At 60.2% G+C, this 19,557-nt stretch overlaps 1 protein-coding gene across 12 annotated transcripts in view; it reads left to right on the plus strand.

The window, feature by feature from the left end:
- Window positions 1-19,557, plus strand: part of ACTN4 (actinin alpha 4) — a 73,878-nt gene that overhangs the window by 45,808 nt on the left and 8,513 nt on the right. For 6 of the 12 annotated variants that reach the window (XM_024978283.2, XM_024978286.2, NM_001098052.1 and 3 more), the window contains 9 exon segments: window positions 3,113-3,199; window positions 4,016-4,103; window positions 5,989-6,067; window positions 7,290-7,371; window positions 8,094-8,179; window positions 12,593-12,685; window positions 14,281-14,511; window positions 15,083-15,230; window positions 19,126-19,276. In XM_024978283.2, coding sequence (XP_024834051.1) covers window positions 3,113-3,199; window positions 4,016-4,103; window positions 5,989-6,067; window positions 7,290-7,371; window positions 8,094-8,179; window positions 12,593-12,685; window positions 14,281-14,511; window positions 15,083-15,230; window positions 19,126-19,276 — 1,045 coding nt within the window. 12 annotated transcript variants of the gene reach the window in all.

Genomic DNA, 19,557 nt, shown 5'->3' on the forward strand with positions numbered 1-19,557 from the left:
CTTTGCTCGGACCGCGGACACCTCACTCACCGTCCCGGTGCTGGGCCTGACACGTGACCCGCCGTCTCGAGCCGGCGGCACCTTTGCCCTTAGGCCCTGCCTGGTGTCCACGGGCAGGAGGGGCTCAGAGGAGGGGAGGAGGCTCGCAGCCCAGTGTCCGGGCTCTGGGGCAGGGAGTGTAGGTCCAGAGGTCAGGGAGCAAACCTTGCTGGCTGCGTGGCCTGGGAGAGTGTGGCCTCTTGACGGGACTCCCAGGACCCCTCTGGGCCCCATGTGGGTGCCCAGCCAGCACCCTGACCTTGTCTCTGGGCCCTGGCGGGAGCAGCGGCGTACCCTCGCTCCAGCAGCTGGAGCTCTTGTCTTCAGCTTCCCAGCGCCTTTGGAGACCAGGCAAGGCCTGATGGAGCCCAGAAGGTCCCCATCAGCCTGGGCTCACAGTCTTACTCATTAGTCAGAGCAGGGTTTCGTACACCCCGACATCCATGTTGTCCCAGCTTTTAGAAAAACAAAGAAAACTAATTGCTGTTAATGACAGGGCTCTGAGAGTCTGGCTGAGACTCCAGGCCAAGGAATGCACATCCCGTGTTCCAAGGCTCTGCCCTGGCCCGGGCCCTCTCCAAGGAGGGGTGCCAAGCCTCGCATGCGACGGTCGAGGTGGTTGGTGTTTGTTTAAAAAAAAAACAAAAAAGCCCGAATTCAATCAGGCCCTGAGATTTTCTGTCCTTGCATGGATCTTTCCTCTTGGCTCCCCTCCAGCCTCCTGCTTCTCACAGCTGCATTTTTTTTTATTTTGCTCAAATGCTAGCCTGTAAACACAGACAGGGTGAGAGAAGACCCATGGCAGTCGTCAGTTTTCATTTGGAGAAAAACTCAGTCTAAAAACGTTCTCTGTTCATGACCAGACCGCTTAGCTCCCAGCACCCGTGGCCGTTGGGCCTCTGGTGGGCAGCTGGCCGGAGTCATTCTGAGATCTCTGGGGTACCTGAGAGCCCTGATCTAGCCCCCCCGCCCATCCCTGACTCCCTGTCCCTCTGCACCGTCTCAGCAGCTGCAGGAACATGACTTGCTTGTGGGGCTTGTGAGTGGGGTCAGGAGGCGGAGGCACAGCTGCAGGTCCAGGGAGCAGCTGGTGGGTGTGTCATGAGAGCGGCCACCTTCCCCCCGTCACAGGGACTCTCTAAGCCCTCCGTGACCAGCCTTCTCGGGCACCAGCTGGGAACGGGCACTGCGGCCGGCACCCAGGAGGAACGCAGCGTGGATTTCCTAGACAAATCCCTGCTCTCACCCCATGAGAAGGCTCACCCTAGTTTCCAGGCCTGGGGTTCTCTGCCCTGGGCAAGGTGCGCACGGACACCGTGTCCTTCCCCTGCCTCCAGGCAGCCAGCTGCATGTATTTCCTCTCCCCAAACCCTCAAACGGAGAGCCCCCCTCAGCCGGCAGCCCACAGCTTCACTGGGGGAAGCCTCTCCAGTGACTAAAGAGCCCCCCACCCCACCCCCTCCTGGTGAGTGTGTCCTCTGGGAAGGCTGGGCCCCATCCTCTGGGGGACCGTCGTCCCTCCTCCTCAAATTAGGCTCACCTAGAGTTTTCTGTCCTCGAGGCTGGTGAGCACAGTCTCTTGAAGCCTCCCTCTGTTCTCCCAGCCTCCCTCCTGCATCTGGGCTGTGAGAGGCGCAGTGGGCTACAGGCCTGAGAGGACCGCCACAAGCATGTCAGGCCCATGGGCTCTGGTCTGCGGCTGCTTGTACGCACTTCTCCACCCGGCCCCAGGCCCCACAGTGCCTGAGCGTCACAGAAGTGGTTTTTCTGCAAGTTGCTGAAGCTGAGGAACGTGTGGTCCAGACTCTTCTCTCTCACCCCTAGGAGTCTGAGAGAGTGGTTTTCGGTCAGCTGAGGAAGTGCAAGCTTGGCAGCTGGCCCTTGTGCCCCCTGCTCCCCGCTGCCCGTGGCTCCACGTCTCTCTCTCTCTCTCTCTCTCTCTCTCTCTCTCTCTCTCTCTGTCTCTGTCTCTCTCTGTCTCTCGCTGGGCCAGGTGCTGGGGGTGCAGGACTGATGACAAGGCAGACGAGGAATAGGCAGCTACTGCCGCCACTGAGTCGCTCAGTCATGTCTGACTCTTTTGTGACCCCATGGGCTGTAGCCCACCAGGCTCCTCTGTCCGTGGGATTTCCCAGGCAAGAATCCTGGAGTGGGTTGTCATTTCCTTCTCCAGGGCATCCTCCTGACCCAGGGATCGAACCCATGACTTCTGCTTGTCAGGCAGATCCTTTACCACTGTACCAGCTGGGAAGCCCCGGAACTAGCAGACAGACCAGCCAGTGTGTGCGTGTGAGGGCAAGAGCAGGTGCCAGGGAAGTCAGGGAAGCCGGGAGGTGACGTAGAACAGGCTGGGAAGGACCACCAGCCTTCTGAGGAAGGGGGCAAGGGGTGCACTTTGTTGGGGGGACAGAAGGTGTGAGATCCTTAAAGCAAGCAAACTCTGACTCGCCAAGAGGGCGGAGCTTAGAGAGTGCCAGGGAGGGAGCAGCTGGGTCACGCAGAGCAGGCCTTGTGAGCCCGCCTCCAGCACACAGGGTTTGTGTCAGGCACGGTGGGGCCTGAAGCAGGCGCTCGACACAAATCCAACACACCCGTTAAAGTGACCACCCTGCTGCGTGGGAGTGGATCACGGGGACGGAGGAGGCGGTGCATCGAGATCTGGGGGACACGACAGCGGCTTGGACTGAGGTGGCAGCACTGGTTGGAAGGAAGGGGACAGATTCTCAACCAACACTAGCGTGGCCTGCACCTGACGGGGCCGGAAACACAGGCCCAACAGTGCCTGGGAGCAGTCCTTTGCACTGGGTCACGAGGACCAGCTGCCCGAAGAGGAGGAGGCCTGTGAGGCTAAGAACACATGTGTGGAAGGAAGCCTGAGGGTGCCAAGCGGCAGAAGGCTTTGGGGACCACACTTCCTGCTGAGGGACACCTCCCAGCACAGGTGGTGCAGGACAGGCCTGGGCAGCTCTGTCAGATGACGGAGTTGAACTCTAGACAGGGCCGGGGGCCACCTGGGGAGTCACCCTCTGGCTCTAACAACCTTCTCACCCTCTGCGCCTTTCCCTGTGTGCAGAGATTGTGGACGGCAACGCGAAGATGACCCTGGGAATGATCTGGACCATCATCCTCAGGTTCGCCATCCAGGACATCTCTGTGGAAGGTGAGAGCCGGTGGCCTGCCGACCAGCAGAGAGCAGCCTTTTCTCTCAACCCCGGTGCCACCCGAGTTCTGGGGACTTGGTTAGACTCTCGGGTGTTTTGTCTTCATGCCTCGAGGCTCTTTCCTGAGTCCATCACCGCGCCATGTGGTGGTCTGGGATCAGACTCGCGATAGAGTCAGGCCTGGCCTCATTCTGCGGGGCATCAGCACCCATGTTTCCACTCCACCTCCCACCCTTGGACTTGGCCTCCAGGATCCAGGCCAGCACAGGGTGGGAAACCACGGGGCCAGCGTGTGGAGGGGCTCCTGGTGACGGGCCAGTGCGGTGACCAGGACACACGTGGTACCTGCCCTCATAGCACGCCCAGTCTGCTGAGGACAGTCCACAGGGCGCTGCCCACGGGGAACGGAGGGACCTCCTGGGGCGCTCCCACCTGCTTCCTCAAAGCTGCAGCCGGCCCCTGAGCGGGCAGCCTGTCCTTGGGGCCTTGTTCAGAAGCCGGGGCCTGCATCAGGCGCTTGTTGGGCAGTGTGTCCCACCAGGCATAGGCTGGGGTCAGAAACGGCTCAGGTTCAGGCCCTGACACTGCCCTGTCACTGTCACTTCCAGGGTGACCCCAGGGGAGTGACTGCTTCTGGGGCCTGGCGTGCGGCTAGGATCTGGAAGGGGCACCCACACTGTGGCTGCCCCGTCCAAGGGCCTCTTCCCCCAGCTTCTCTCTGCCCCTTATGCCTGAGCCCCAAGGGTGACCCACCTGCCCTGGGTGCTGTGCCTTTAGCTGTGAGCTTGGGCTTACTGTCCTCGTGTGTTCTGCAGAGACCTCTGCCAAGGAGGGGCTCCTCCTCTGGTGCCAGAGAAAGACGGCCCCGTACAAGAATGTCAACGTGCAGAACTTCCACATCAGGTGAGCGGCTGGCTGAGGGCCTGGCCCACATCATCCCCACGCTGCTTCCCAGGACTCGAGATGCTGGCGGGCCCCATCCCCACCCCCACCCCCACCCTGGCCCTCTTCCTGTGGTTTTGTCAGGGTCTGTGAGGTGCCAGCTCTCAGGAGTGCCCCCCCACAACTGGCTTCCATGAACCCCTGGGAAGGTCCCTGCGTGCCTTGGGGGAGGTGGCAGTCAGCTCACTGTCCCGGGCTGAAGGCCTTGTGGCCCAGCACCTCTGGGAGGCCCTGTAGAGTCTTCTTCCCCAAGTCAGGTAACTCAGAAGCAGCAGCACAGCTCTTCCTTTGTTTTGACATCTCAAGAGGGAGCTGCCGTCCCCGTGAGTTTAGTGTCGGGGGAAATGTGCCCTGTGTCTATTAGCGGAACAGGACTCAGCCACAATAAGCCTGCTCTCCCTCTGGTCAGGGCAGAAAATGAGTGTGTCCACAAGGCAGGCATGGTCAGTGGGAGATCTGGGAGTATGGCACGGCCTGGGGATTAGGCGTGCAGGCTTTTGGGTGGCCTTGAGACCAGATCTGACATGACCGTGACTTGACCCCTCTGAGCCTCTGCTGTCTTTCTGGGGTGGATGGTCCAAGGAGAGGGCAAACACAGGGATGAAGAACGGGGTTTTCCATCGTCCACGGAGGTCCTGCTGTGTCCTCGGGCTCCCCAGGGCCCTGCACTGGGCATCGGGGACCATTGTGCTCAGCCATTCATAGCGTGCAGTCCCTCCCTCGATCTCCTCCACGTCTCCTTCCTTCCCAGCTAGCTGGTCCTCCGTGCACTTCTCATTCGTTTATTTATTCAGTCACTCAGTACCTGTGGAGTGCCTACTCCATGCCAAGAGTGGGAATACACTAGCGCTAAGATCAAGTCCCTGCCCTTGGAAGGTCACACCTCAGCCGGGGACCAGCAGTTCCCAAAGGTGTGCAGGAACCGGCCTAATCCAAGTAGTGAGAAGGGCCGAAGAAAGACAACGAAATAGGATGAGGTGGCAGAAGGTAACCAGCAGGAGTGCCGTGCTCAGAGACGGGGTCTGTGTGAGACGCCAGAAAGCCTGACCTCCAGAAGAGCCAGCCCTTAGAGCAGCGGCCCCCAACCTCTTTGGCAGCAGGAACTGGTTTCATGGAAGATAGTTCTTCCACAGACCATTCCTCTCTCTGAGGGTGGGAGGCGGGGCGTAGTTTTGGGATGATTCAAGCCCATTCTATTCACTGTGAACTTTATTTCTAACCTGATGCTGCCGCTGACCTGATAGGAGGTACCTGTGTACACCCCAGAAGTTGGGGACCCCTGCCTTAGAGGTTTCCGGGCAGGGAAATGTGACCAGTCTGGCCTGTGACCAGCTGTCACTTCCCTCTGAACAGAGCCCCTCATGCCAGGCCACATCCTGGCATTTAGCCAGCACACCGGTCAGGTCAGCCAAGGTGCAGAGGGCCCGCAGCACGGGCCTGTCCGGTTCAGTGGGGCCACGCACGGCAGTGCTCAGCGGGGCACAGCTACCCCGGTAACAAGCAGTCATAAAGCACTTGTCACGTGGCAGGTATTGGCCTAAGCCTCACACAGTTACTCATCCTCACAACAGCCCGATGAAGTATAGGCACTGTATTATCCCTATTTGGCAGATGTAGAAACTGAGGTAGCAGGAGGTTAGAGGACTTGCCTAAGGTTGCACTGACAGCGGAAGGGGTGGGGTTTTCCCCCAGACGGTCTGGCTCCAGCAGCCAGGCTCACAGCCAGCCGGGCACACTCTCTAGACCCCCTCGCTAAGTGGGAGGTAGTCATTCCTGTGTGCTCACGGCCCATAGCCACTCATGACCATGGGGGCCCTCCTCACAACCTTGGCCTTTCCATCCCCAGCTGGAAGGATGGTCTTGCCTTCAATGCCCTGATCCACCGGCACAGACCAGAGCTGATCGAGTACGACAAGCTGAGAAAGGTACGCATCTCTCACTCCCCTCGGTGGCCCACAGACACCCCAACTCTGACCCTGACTCTGGGCCACTTCCCCCAGCCCATCCGTCGCTGGTGTCCAGAGCTGAACTCTGTGCTCAGATGGGCAGGCCAGGAGGGCCCTGTGCCAGCCATCAGGAAACCCAGGCTTGGTGGCTGATCTCGCCTTCTTTGCTCCCCTTGGGACCTGTCCCCTTCTCCCTCCTTGAGCTGCCAGGGGTTATGGGAGATCCTGGCCGACAATGCCTTCCAGTTCTGCTTCCTTTTTATTTATTTACTTATGACTTTATCAGGTCCTAGTTGGGGCGGGCAGGCTTCTCTCTAGTTGTGGCATGAGGGCTCAGTCGTTGTGGCACACGGGATTAATTAACTGCCCCTTGGCATGTGGAATCTTAGTTCCCCAACCAGGGATCGAACCCGAGTCCCCTGCATTGGAAGGCGGATTCTTAACAGTGGACCACCAGGAAGGTCCCCAGCTCCCCTTCCATAACCCTCTAGATTCTGGAAGCATTCACGCTCTGCCCAGTGGGGAGCGGTAAGGAATTCTGAACCATCATGGGGGTACCCATGCTACAGAAGAAGGAAGGCGCTCCTGAGCTGGCCTCGTGGGGCAGGGCCCATGGGGGAGGCAGCCTAGGGCCAGAGAGAAAGAGCATCATCCCAGATGGGGGCCCAGATTGGGGGATGGGGGTGCCCAGGCCTGCACTCAGCCTGCTCAGGCCACAGCCACTAATCAAGTAATCGAATTGGGCTGTAGCTGGAGAGTGGGAGAGGCCCATGAGGGAGGGTCAATGTGAAGTGGGCTCCCATCCTGTGAGTTGGACTGAGCTTAGAACTCGGAGGCTTTCTGCTCCCCACCCCCATGCCCACACCCCAGTGTGCTCTCAGGTCTGGATCAGTGTTTCAGGGCAGGGGTCTTGATCTGGGACCCAGGGATGGCTGGAAATTCTAAGGAAAGAGCACACCTGTGTTTTTTTCTGAAGGAAAGGTGCACAGTTAGCCCCCCAAAGATTTCCAGGAGTGTTCCTTTATCCAGGTGTGTCTGCCCCGCCCCCAACTCCCTGCAGCAGCACACATGGCTGAGAACTGCCTGAAGGAACATTTCCAGTTCCAGCCCTCCCCAGGATCCCTCCCTTTGGGGCCAGCCCTTGTTCCCTCTGCTTGTGCATCCTGCCCCTGACCATGTTTCTCTCGCCTCCCTCCCCCAGGACGACCCCGTCACCAACCTGAACAATGCCTTCGAAGTGGCTGAGAAATACCTCGACATCCCCAAGATGCTAGATGCAGAGGGTAAGTACATCGCTCTTGCTCTTGTCAGCACGCTGTTTTACGGGCATGTCTTGGGGTGACCTCGGAGCTGGCGGAGCCAGCCGGAACGCCTGAGCAAATCTGCTCGAACCGGGAATAATGGTGTCGTCACCCAGGGCGCCCAGGCGGGAGCAGCCTGGGTTGGAGTTGGTGGGGAAGGGGTCTTTGAAGGGACCAGCTCTTAGGGCCGCCCCTGGGGCCTGGGCCCCGGCACCCCCGCCATAGCCCTTCCTGACTGGTCCCGCCCCTCAGTCACTGGGAGGGTCGGCTTCTGTGAATAACCAAGGCCTCCACCTTCCTGCCTGCCACAGGCTAGGGATCTGGAGCCCACAGAGTGGAATGTTGTTTTCCTTTTCCGGCTTTGCTCCGTTTCCCAGCCACGCACCACCCCAGCCAGGACCCCCGCCTCTGGCCTCTGGCGGCCCCTGGGGCTGACCGTCTACCAGCCCCTTGAGGCCGTTCTCAGAGAGAGGAAGTGGCCTCGTCTTAATCGCATTTCCCACAGCCTTGGCCTTTCCGGTGACCATGGGGGATGGAGGGGCCAAGGGGCTGGCCAAGCCCACTGGAGTTGCCCAGGGTCATGGAATCGGCTCCGAGGGTCCTTCTCCCAGGACTCCTGCTGTGGCCTGGGGAGCCCGTGCATCTCCGTGAGCGCCCGTCCCCACCCCCGCTGGGGCAGTTTAACCCTTGTCGTTCACTTACAGACATCGTGAACACGGCCCGGCCCGACGAGAAGGCCATAATGACCTATGTGTCCAGCTTCTACCATGCCTTTTCGGGAGCGCAGAAGGTACCGGGCAGGGCCAGGCAGGCCCACCTCGCCGCCACCGCCCAATGCCGCTGCTGCCTCTCTCCTCCCGCACTCACCTCATTTCTCTTGCAGACGGCAGTGGCCTCTCTCCAACTGGAAGCCATCCCCCCGGCTCCTTGGCATCACCGCCCGTTTAGCCTCTCCCTGCTCGTAGTATCTCTCGAGCGCCTCAGAGCTCACCCCCCTCCTTCAGTGCAATACATACAGTCAGTGACCGAGTCAGGCAGGGCCCCTGCCCTCATGGAGCTTACAGCCTAGTAGGCAAGACAGACAACGAGCAGGTCCACAGAGAAAGTAATGTACATGAGAGGAGTAAGAGAGAGCACAGACAGCGTGGTGGGAGGCACTGGGATCCTCACTGGCGGGGAGAGGGCGATGAGCAGGAGCTGCGGAGTGTTCCAGATAGAGGGGGGAGCAAGTGCAAAGGCCCTGAGGCATCAATGGCGGGGCTTATGCAAGGAATGGCTGGGGAGCAGAGGAAGGTGAGGTCAGAGAAGGTGACAGAGACCTTCTGGGGAGACATTGTAGTCCTGGAGTTTGGGTTTCATTCTGAGACCCCAGGAGATGATTAGGGGTTTATGCTCAGGTGGTAGGTGGTCACACAGGACATGGATCCTGCGTATGTTTTCAGAAAGATCAAATAATGCAAGCAAGATCCCCCCAGCCCCAACCAAGGCTCCCGCTGTGTCCCAAACCCAGGTCTGGTTAGGAAAGGAATCTGTCCCTCTCAGATGTCGCCCCCTTCCCCTCTGCAAAACTTTGGCAAGACGTGCCCACGCAGGCTGGAGCCGGGGTCTGGCTTCCAGTCCAGAGCCAGCGCTATCCTTCCCGCATGAGCCTCAGGCCCGGCCTCAGCCGCCCTTCCTGCATCTTTCACTCTCTCCTGCCTCTCTCTCTCTCTCTCTGCGCAGATATTGTAGGCACTCTGAGGCCAGATGAGAAAGCCATCATGACTTACGTGTCCTGCTTCTACCACGCTTTCTCAGGGGCTCAAAAGGTGAGCTGGGGGCGGGAGCACCTTCACTGCTGTGGCCGGAGACTCACCCTTGCCAACCCCCGACCCCCACCACCATCCCACCATCCCAGTGTCCGGGCTGAGGACTGACCCAGCCTGGAAGGTTCTTGTGACCCTGAGCCTCCATGGCCATCACCCAGCCAGCACTGGTCCAGGGCTGAGACGCCACAGACAGTCCCACGAGTCCCTCCATGGATACAGCCCACCCTGTGAAGTGGCGGCTGGTCCCAGTTTTCTCTAGATAAGGCAGTCGAGTCCCAGTATCACCTCAGACAGCGGGGCGCAGCTGGGGCCTGTGCACCTGCTCTCAGCTGTCCCCCTCTTTCCCTGATCCATGCCAGGCCACCCGCCTGCCACACTGGCCATGTCCCCACTGGGAATGCTGGCTCTCCTGCCCTGCTCTGCGGCTCCTTCCCCCAGCAAACACCCCAGGACAGGCCTGTCTCTGATTCCAGGGGCCCAGGTCACAGGGCCCCTGCCCCCAGCAGCCCCACCACCGCAAGCAGGGAGTCAGAAGTGTCTGTTCCCTGGGGTGGCCCTCCCCGAGCCCAGCTGACCTCTCACCAGAGCTGCCCCTGCTGCCTGGAGGCCTGGACACCTCTGTCTCCTCCTCCTGCCTCCTGCATGCCTGGTTTTGGCCTGCAGTGTATTCCCAGCAATTTGATTCTGTGTCCCGGTTAGCAGTTGGGCAGAGAGCAGACCAAGAGATGAGCTGGTTATTGAGCAGTAACTCGTGCTTCCCAGGTGGTGCTAAGAACCGCCTGTCAGTGCAGGAGACGTAAGAGACGTGGGTTCAGTCCCTGGGTCGAGAAGATGCCCTGGAGGAGGACACGGCAACCCACTCCAGTATTCTTGCCTAGAGAATCCCTGGCGGGCTACAGTCCGTGGTGTCACACAGAGTTGGACACAGCTGAAGCAACGTAGCCCGCCCGCAGCTGCGTGCTAGGACCTCCAGACACTCCATGTGCACGGGCTGTCAGCAGCCCATGCCCACGCCGGGAGTGGCGGGCCCCGGTATCCCCACTTACAAGAAGGGGACACAAGTCACGGGATGGGGACTTTGCTGCCTGCCTCAGAACCCCAGGTCCAGCAAGGCCTTCCTGTGGGCAGTCTGCCAGGGGTCCCTGCTCTGTCGCCGCTCAGCAGTGTGACCTCAGAGAAGGCCCTCACCTCCCTTCTCCCACATGTATAATGGGGAGCAGACCAGCGCCCTCCTCAGGATCGTCTGAGGGTGAAATGAGCAGGCCAAGGGCTCAGGACAGTGTCTGGCCCCATGAGCGCCCCGCACACGGCCTGGCAGTGGGAGCAGCCTCCCCAGCACGTGGCTGGAGTATGTGTTTGATGTGTTCTCCTGGTGGTGGGGAGACTGGGGGTGCCTTTGGCACAGGCAGGGAGGTGGAGGGGACCCCTCACCCTAGAGGGAAAATGGGGTGGGGTGGGAGATTCTTGCCGCAAACCCCCACTGATGGCACGTTTGCTGTGGGCCTCCCTGCTCCACGGGCCCCTCGCCAGCCTCGCTGCTGCCACACTGCCCTGAAGGGCGTGTCTTCTCTCTGCCCAGACTGCCCTCTGGTGCTTATAGCAGGACTCCAGTGGGGGACCAGAGGCCTGGAGGCTCTGTGGGAGGGCATGCCGGCCGGAAAGCCCAGGTCAGAGCATTTGGGAGGTTTTTTTGGTGTTCTTTACTCCTAGGAGTTTGGGATCTTAGTTCCCAGAGCAGCGCCCTCTGCAGTGGAAGCAGGGAGTCCTAACCACTGGACACCAGGGAAGCCCCAACATCTGGGAGTTTTTGAGGGAGCTGGGCCTCTCTCGTTAGGGAGGAAATAAAGGCCAGCCTCTGGGGAGCTGTGGGTCACCAGGGACATGCAGCATACAGGCCTCTCCAGCTTCCTCCAGCCTGTTTACTTCTCAGGAGAGCCCCGTAATGCTTGTGTTATTGCCACCGTCTTTTCCCCAGAGGCTCCATCAGGCCCCTTAAAAGAGTGCTCTCAGGGTTTTGTTTCATTTCATGAATGCAGGGCAGCCCTAGTCCTTGCCCCATGTATGCCCATCCTCTCCTGCTGGTTTATTTCTTTCTACTCACGAAAGCATCTGCTCTTTGTCCTTTGCTCGCTCATTCATTCATCAGCTCTGAGTCCCTCAGACATGCCAAGCCCCAAGCCGGGTGCCAGGAATTCAGCCTCGAAACAAAACACTCCTGCCCATCAGCCCGCACCTTCGCGGGGCCTGCCTGGCAGGGTGGAGCTGAACTTGGGGGACCGGTCTGGTCGTCTCTCCAGGCTGGGGGTCAGGGACTTCCCTGCAGGCTCCGACCTGGGCTCTGCTTCCTGCGCTCACTCAGGGCTGGGTGTTCGCTGGCCAAGGCCTTCGCGAGCCTCCCCTCTGGGGCTCGTCGGCGAGTGTCCTGCAGCATGCAGCAGGTGTGCGTGTGCATGTGTGTGTGTACACACCAGCCGCAGCTGGCCCCCCACTCCCCTCCCCACCTGTGTGTGGAGGGGAGAGGCGGGCGTCAGCAGGGCTGGAGCCATCCCCAAGCCTCTCTGTTTTCCTTCCCCACCGCTCTGTAGACCCTCCTCACTATTTCTGTTCCTGTTCTGTTGCCGTTTTCAACTCTTCTTGGAGGCTTTCTGTGCTTCCTGAAAGGTACCTGGTCTCTGTGTGCCATCCCTCACCCTCCTCCTCCTGTCCTTGCATTCCCCGCCCCCCACCCCCCCAGCAGGACCCACCCTGTAGTTCGGGGCAGAGACTAGTCACTGTTGGCGCCGCGTCCCGCTCTCAGGAGCCCCGGCTCCCCTCCACCCTGTGGATCAGGACCTCTGCCCACCCAGCCAGCGGCAGCCTTCTCTAGGGGGGATAGGAAAGGGGCCAGGCGTGCTCTGCCCATGCACCCACCACCAGCCTGCTCTGGGGGACACCGGCACCCCCTCCTCTGCCCACACCCCACGGCTCCCTGGTGCAGCCTCCCTTCCCAGCCAAGGGGCGGGTCCTTCCAGGGTTCAGCTGCGTGGAGGACCCTACTCAGCCTCACTCAGGCCTCCTCTCTGTGGGCCTCTGAGTCCATTTCCCCCACATTAGGGTACTCCCCACCCGCTTCAACACTTCCAGGGTCCAAGCGGAGAGAGCACACAGGCCTGGCTCCCTGAGCAGGGGCCTTAACAGTCAGCTTCAAGGACCCCAGCAAGGCCTGTCAGGACTCAGCCGTTCAGGGCACCCTCTTGCTGGCTCTGTGCTTCCTCTCCTCCCCGCCTCGGGGCCTTCTGTGTGGGCCACGGACGTGCCAGCTTTCAGGGGACCTGCCTGTCAGGAGGGAGGGTCAGCAGCCCCCAGGCAGCCCTGACTGTGTGCGCTTTCCCCCCCAACCCCGTCCCCCGACCCAGGCTGAGACCGCTGCCAACCGGATCTGCAAGGTGCTGGCCGTCAACCAGGAGAACGAGCACCTGATGGAAGATTATGAGAGGCTGGCCAGCGACGTGAGTGACCCCTCACCCCCGCCCTCCCCCGGTGGCCCCGCCAGAGCTGAGGGATCAGACCCCTCTCATTACCCTTGGCTCAAGTCCCTGTGACACCTGCAGAGCAGAGAGCAAGGATGGCAGCAAGACCTTCTAGAGAAGGTCACAGGGCTACAGAGCGGAGTTTGACCACGTCAGTGCTCGTGGTTTCAAGGACTGAGGGTCAGAGTGATGTGTCACCGAGCTTATTGGCTCCTGGCACCCCAAGCCTGCCTTCCTACAGAGATACCTAGGGACAGGGTTTTTCCCACTGCATTAGAATCAGCTGGGGAGCTTTTTATTTTATTTTTTAAAAATCCGTTGGGCACGCCACGCAAAAAAATATTAGTTCCCTGACCCAGGGATCAAACCCACACCCCCTAGAGTGGAAGCACAGAGTCTTAACCAGTGGATCACCAGGGAAGTCCCTTTATTTTAAAAAAAAATTTAAAGGAGCTTTTTTAAAAGTTCCCACCCCTATGCAAAAATTCCTATCCCCGTGTCCCGCACACAGAAGCCTGATTTGGTAGGATGGAGAGACACCCGAGATCCGATACAGCGACAGACAGGATGGCTGTCTGTCACGGCAGGTCCCCTGTGAGGAGGGAACTCCTGTTACCCTCTTGGCATCTATGCTGCCCAGGAGGAGCCGTTTGACTGCTCTTCTAGATCAGTGTTCCCCAGACTCTGAGATTTCACAGACCAGGAATATTTGGGAAATATTTCCAGGCCCCCTATAGTGGCCAACTTTTTCTTTTGCAAAGTTAAGGATACTTTAAACAAGAGAAAGCTACCACCTGGTACCACCATCGCTGCCAACACCAAGGAAAGGTTAAGGGGCTGTGTCCAGAGTCCCAGCCTTGCCCAACAGAGGGCAGGCGGTGCCAGGCACCCAGTAGTGAACACCATGGAGGCCTCGGGCCTCGGTTTTCTTATCCTGTCTGCGGCTGGCACGTCTGCCTGCATGGTGACTGGTCTCACTCTCCTGGGATTGTTCTGGGATGTCCAGTTTGTTTGCTCGTTTGTACCCAGTCTTCGCTCCATCAAAGACACGAGTGGCTCGTAACAGTACAGGTCACTTTCTTTTTCAATTGTACCGTCTAGTTTCCTGTGCCCAGGCCCTGCGCCTGGCACCAACCACCCCAGACTGAGCCAGGCGTGTGGCCAGCCCTGCCTTGGGGCGCTTACAGTTGGTGAACGGGAAGCAGCAAGGTTCTCAAATAGTGTTGCGTATGGCGACAGTGGATTTTTGTGCGGGCCTGATGGGGGCGGTGCGCCCACAGGGATGTCTGAATTGAGGCCATCCTGCTTAGAGGAGGGAGGATGACCAAGAGCAAAGGCAGAAGCAGAAAGTAGCCAGAGAACAGCACTGTGATTCCAGCAGGAGTGATATTCCCAGAATCCCTGGCCATGGGATGCCCATGGGGAATCATGGAGAAGTCAGGCTGGACAGCAGGGGTGATCCCCCAAGATGGGATCCTCGAAGATCCAGGTCCCATGTCCATGAGCTGGAGGCAGCCCCGTCACCTGTCGGCGGTCCCCTGCAAAGGTCACCCGGACTTTTCGTGGGCCCACAGCTCCTGGAGTGGATCCGGCGCACCATCCCCTGGCTGGAGGACCGCGTGCCGCAGAAAACCATCCAGGAGATGCAGCAGAAGCTGGAGGACTTCCGCGACTACCGGCGGGTCCACAAGCCGCCGAAGGTGCAGGAGAAGTGCCAGCTGGAGATCAACTTCAACACGCTGCAGACCAAGCTGCGCCTCAGCAACCGGCCTGCCTTCATGCCCTCCGAGGGCAAGATGGTGTCGGTGAGTGCCGGGGCCCAGGAGGCCTACGGAGCCACAGAGGCCCCGTGAGGGGTGGAGGGGCAGCTCCAGGCCAACCCCAGGCGTATTGTCTGGCCTGCAGTCTTTCTGAACTAGAACGCACAGATCCGGGTACAAGGCGCCGTGGGGCATACACTTGGCATTTGACTGTTTCGTTTCCCCGCATCACTCCCTGGAGGTTTACTCTCATCCCAAGACCACACCATAGTTTGGAGTCATTTGAATTTGGACCTTCATTTAGCTGGGACTCCCAGACCTCCAAGTGCTTGAGATCCCTTTCCAGGAGAGGGTGATAGTCACTGCACAGGCACCTTTTGACTCCCATAGCACCATGGGGGCATTCATTCATTCCTTGTCACTCATTCGTTTAATCGGAAAGTGTAGACTGCACCTGCCTCGTGTGGGGCCCTGTGCAGGCGTGCAGGTACAGCAGAGCAGGGTGACGTGTGACCCCGGCCCGTTTCTCTGCCTTCTGTGAACATCCCTCTGGGAGGCACTGCCCCGCTGGGTACCCCAGCCCCCCATGTAGCCCCGCCCTCTCCTGCCCCCACAGGACATCAACAACGGCTGGCAGCACCTGGAGCAGGCCGAGAAGGGCTACGAGGAGTGGCTGCTGAACGAGATCCGCCGGCTGGAGCGGCTCGACCACCTGGCAGAGAAGTTCCGGCAGAAGGCCTCCATCCACGAGGCCTGGACCGATGGTACAGCCCTCCCCACTCCCGCCCTCCTTTCCTGGCTCTCAGACACACGCACGTGCTCACAATACACGCAGACACTTGCACACACAGAGCCCCTGCTGCCTGTGTAGGGTTTGTCTCTTTCTTAGGCTCCCTTTTTTGCTGCCTCGGAATACACGTGTCACAAATGACGCTTTGGGTGCATCCAGTCCTGGGCAGCAAGGAACAGCTTGGGGCCAGGTCTCCCCAGGCTGCTCTGGCCTGGAGATCACTCACAGGTGGGCCCCTTCCTGGGTCATCTGAGAATGCAGCCCTGGGTTGGTTGTTTAGGGACGTGACCCCCAGGCCTGCCCGTCTGCCCTGAGGACAGCACCCCTCCAGGCCAGTGGGGCCGGGGGCAGGCTCGCCCTGCTCCGGCAGCCTGGGTTCACACAGCCTGCCTTCCGCCCCCCTCACCCTTTGAGACCATGAACCTCACGCTGAAGAGTCTGTCCTGGCCAGCCTGGGATCCAAAGCACGGTCCTTAGACCGGGCCACAGAGCCACCTCCTGGCCCTGCTGCCCGACTTGCAGGTGCCGCTCACTGACCAGCCTTCGGTGTGGCCCCCCATGGGAGCTCTTTCTCACCTCCGCCCCATCCCGTGCCTCCCCCTGGGGGGCTTGCCCCCCACGGGATGCCTTCTCCCAGAAGGGCTGCGGTGACTCCAGTTTTTCGGCAGCTCCACAGCTGCCTGTTCTCTTGGCTCGGGCTGCGGGATTCCATCACGTCCTGGCCCTCAGCTGGGACCCACACCAGGCTGAGATCCCAGATCCCAAGGGCCTGAGAGCCTTCAGGAAACGGCCAGCGCCTGGGAACGCGGAGGGCCTTCCACGGGGCTCCCACCCTCCCACTCTGGCCGCCTCCTTCCCGCTCTGTTTTGTCCTCCTGCCACCACTCTGCTGAACTGGCTTCATGCTTCCTTGTATTGCTCAGTGGGGTTCTTCCTCCCACCCTCCTGGTCCCCCACGAGATCCTCACTGAGCCCCCGGGGGCTCCTCCAGCACCCCCCCCACCCCCACCGCCCAGCTATTTGGTGTGCATGCTTGCATACTCAGTTGCTTCAGTTGTTCCAACTCTTTGCAGCCCCATGGGCTGTAGCCTACCAGTCTCCTCTGTCCATGGGATTCTCCAGGCAAGAATACTGGAGTGGGTTGTCACGCTCTCCTCCAGGGGATCTTCCCGACCCAGGCATCAAACCTGGGTCTTCTGCATTTCCCGCATTGACCAGCAGGTTCTTTAATACTAGCACCACCTGGGAAGCCCTTTGGCAGGCAGCCCCAACCCTGGCCAGTTGCTAAGACCACCCAGAGGCGCCCACATGGAGCCTGCCCACCTCTGCCGGCACGTGGACACGAGGCTCTGTGGGCTGTGCTGACTGGGGCCCATGTCATCCATGTTCCTGGCCGCTGCCCAGCGAATGCCCTCCTCACAGGAGCTCCTGAGGATCCTGGCCCTCCTGTGCCAGGGGAGGGATGCAGAGCAGGGGGAGCTGGAAGGCCAGGCGAGGACCACAGAGTCCGTGCTGGGAGGCAGGTGCCTCCCTCTGCCTCGCAGAAGCCACGCTCGTGGGTTCTGCCCCTCAGACCTGAGGGGAGGGGCATTGACGTGTAGTTCATTTGTTGGTTCTTCATTCACTCAGTCAACAAACATCTCTCGAGCCCCTTCGCTGTGCTCAGCAGTTTCCCAGGTGGGGAAAGGTTCCTGCCCAGGGAGCTCAGAGACCAGCCAGTTTTGCCATTTCTCTCGTCAGAGGTCCCTTGTCGTTTAAGTGGGTTTTAGAGCACCCGTGTCCCCCACTTGGACTGAACCATCTGCCATTATCCGTGTCATCTCTCTCCATCATCCTTCTTTGGTCTCTGAGGACCATCCCTGTGTGTTTGCCTCCTGGGGGCCTCTTGTCAGCCCTTCAGCCTCTCTCCTGGGACTCCAAGAGGCCTGGAAGAGGGTCTCCTGAGGCCCAGGGGAGGAGGGGTGATGGGCCCTCAGAGCTGCTTCCCTGGAACCTGGCCGGCCTTCACCTGAAGGCGTTTAGAAGTGGGTCCAGGCTTCAGCCAGGGCCCAGCCGCTCCATCGGCCTTCACATGCCCTGGCCCCGCCTCCCCTCAGGCACTCTGGCATCCAGCCCTCCCCCTCGCGTCGGCCCGGAGCCACTGGGAAGGGCTATCCATTCTCATTCCCGAGACCTGAAGCCTCCATCCTCTGAACCACCAATTACACACCACAGGGCAGACCGGCCCCGCTGTACCCCTGGGATCGGGTGGAGCAGGCTCCTTACCTGTGTGTGCAGCGGGGGCAGAGGGCAGATTGAGCTGCCGCTACCCTGTAACCCCCTCACCATCCACTGCAGCCTGCAGGAGTGTGTGAGCCTCCACGTGGAGGCTCCTCACAGGGTCTCAGATTGTCTGGGGAGAAAGCAAAAATGAGCCCCCCCCCCCCCCCCTCCTTCGGCCTGGCTGCCCCTTGGCCCGGGTCCCAGGCAGCCCTGGCCGCGGCCCCCTCCTCCCCCTTCTTCCCCCTGGCAGCTCCCTTGCGGCAGCTCTGCTGAGGCAGAGAAGTGGTAACCTGCTATTTCTGGTTCCCACCCTTGGGAGAAAGCGATCTGGAGAAGGGAATTGCAAGCTTGCCTTTGTGGTTGGGCCCACTGCCCCGGGGCTGGGGCGGCAGGGCCCCATGGAGTCAGGCTCCCAGGCCGCACCACCCTCTGCCCGCTGGTTCGGGGCTCCATCCCTGGGACGGCTGCGGTGGGGTGGGCCTGGCTGGTGCCCACCCTTTTCGAGATCACCTCACTGGGGCTTTAGCCAAGGGCTGGCATTGGCCCCATTTTACAGAAGAAGGAGCAGGCCAGGAGAGACTGCCTGCTTGGCTGCACTCGGCAGGCAGCTATTGGGATTTTCTGGTGCCAGCTGAGGAGGGTTTGGTCTCTGAGTATGCACTCTGGGGATAGCCCGAGGTTGCTTTAGAGGTTAGGGGTCCCAGCATCTCCCCCTCAGTTCTTTGCGGTACTGAGTGTGCAGGGCTCCTCGCCTGAGCTTCTGTCCCAGGGTGTATAATTAGCCAGGCTCCGGGCCTAATAACAGTGTTCCTCCCTTCCTTCAAAGGGCCTGACATGGGCCCTGCCTCACTGCACACAGAAAGCCCTTAGGGTAGCATGGAGCAGATGTGTGATAGGACTCCCTCCCTGAGGGGGCGTGGCGCCCAAGGGCCAGGGAGCAGGCATAGGGGTCAGGATCCCGGAAGAGCCCCAAGTCAGACTTCCCCTCCCCTCTGCACCCCGCCACCCCCCTGCACTGCTGAGGCCCAGTTAGGCCCTCTGCAGGTGGGTGTTGATGTTTCCAGCCTTGGTAGCACTGTCCAGATTCTTACATTCTACCAATAAAGGACTTCCCAGGTGGCATAGTGGTCAAGAACCCACCTGCCAATGCAGGAGACGTTGAGATGTGGGTTTGATCTTTGGGTTAGAAATACCCCCTGGAGGAGGAAATGGCCGCCTACTCTAGTGTTCTTGCCTGGAGAACCCCATGGACAGAGGAGCCTGGTGTTCTGCAGTCCATAGGGTCATAAAGAATCGGACACGACTGAGCGACTTGGCGTGCACCAATAAAAGACACTAAGTCTAGAATACAGAGCCTGAGTTGGGATATCTGACTCACGCCCACCAACCCCACAGTGTCTCCCAGCCCCATCCAGGAGGTGTTATAGCTTAGAAATACCTGCGAAGGAGCAAGGGAAAAGGTTCCCGGGGTTTCCGGCTTTCATGGCAGCATCCTCGCTAAGGCAGGGCATGGGGTCTGTACCCCACTCCCCTCCCTCTGGTTGGACACCCCCTCTGGATGCCCGCGATGCTGTTGACCAAGCACCCCTGCCCTCCGCCCCACCTCAGGGAAGGAGGCCATGCTGAAGCACCGGGACTATGAGACGGCCACCCTGTCGGACATCAAGGCCCTCATCCGCAAGCACGAAGCCTTCGAGAGCGACCTGGCCGCCCACCAGGACCGCGTGGAGCAGATTGCCGCCATCGCCCAGGAGCTCAAGTATGTGTGGGCTCACGGTCCCCCGTCATCTGCTTCCCTGCCAGCGCCTGGCCCAGAGCGGTGGTGGGGCAGTGGTGGAGGGGTTCCCCTGGTCCTTTCCACCCTCACCCCTTCCTTTCCCATGCCAGGAAGGAGCCTTACGGGGTGATGCCTTTTGTCCGCCTGTCTTAACCCCAGATGAGACCCATAGTGGGATCTACGTTCCCCAGCAGAAGGGAGGTCTCTGGCCCCCTGAGGTGGTGGGCGGCCTAACCTCCACGGCCCCCACCCATGGCTCCCCA

Source organism: Bos taurus, chromosome 18, assembly GCF_002263795.3.
Source record: "Bos taurus isolate L1 Dominette 01449 registration number 42190680 breed Hereford chromosome 18, ARS-UCD2.0, whole genome shotgun sequence".
Classification (NCBI taxonomy): Eukaryota; Metazoa; Chordata; class Mammalia; order Artiodactyla; family Bovidae; genus Bos; species Bos taurus.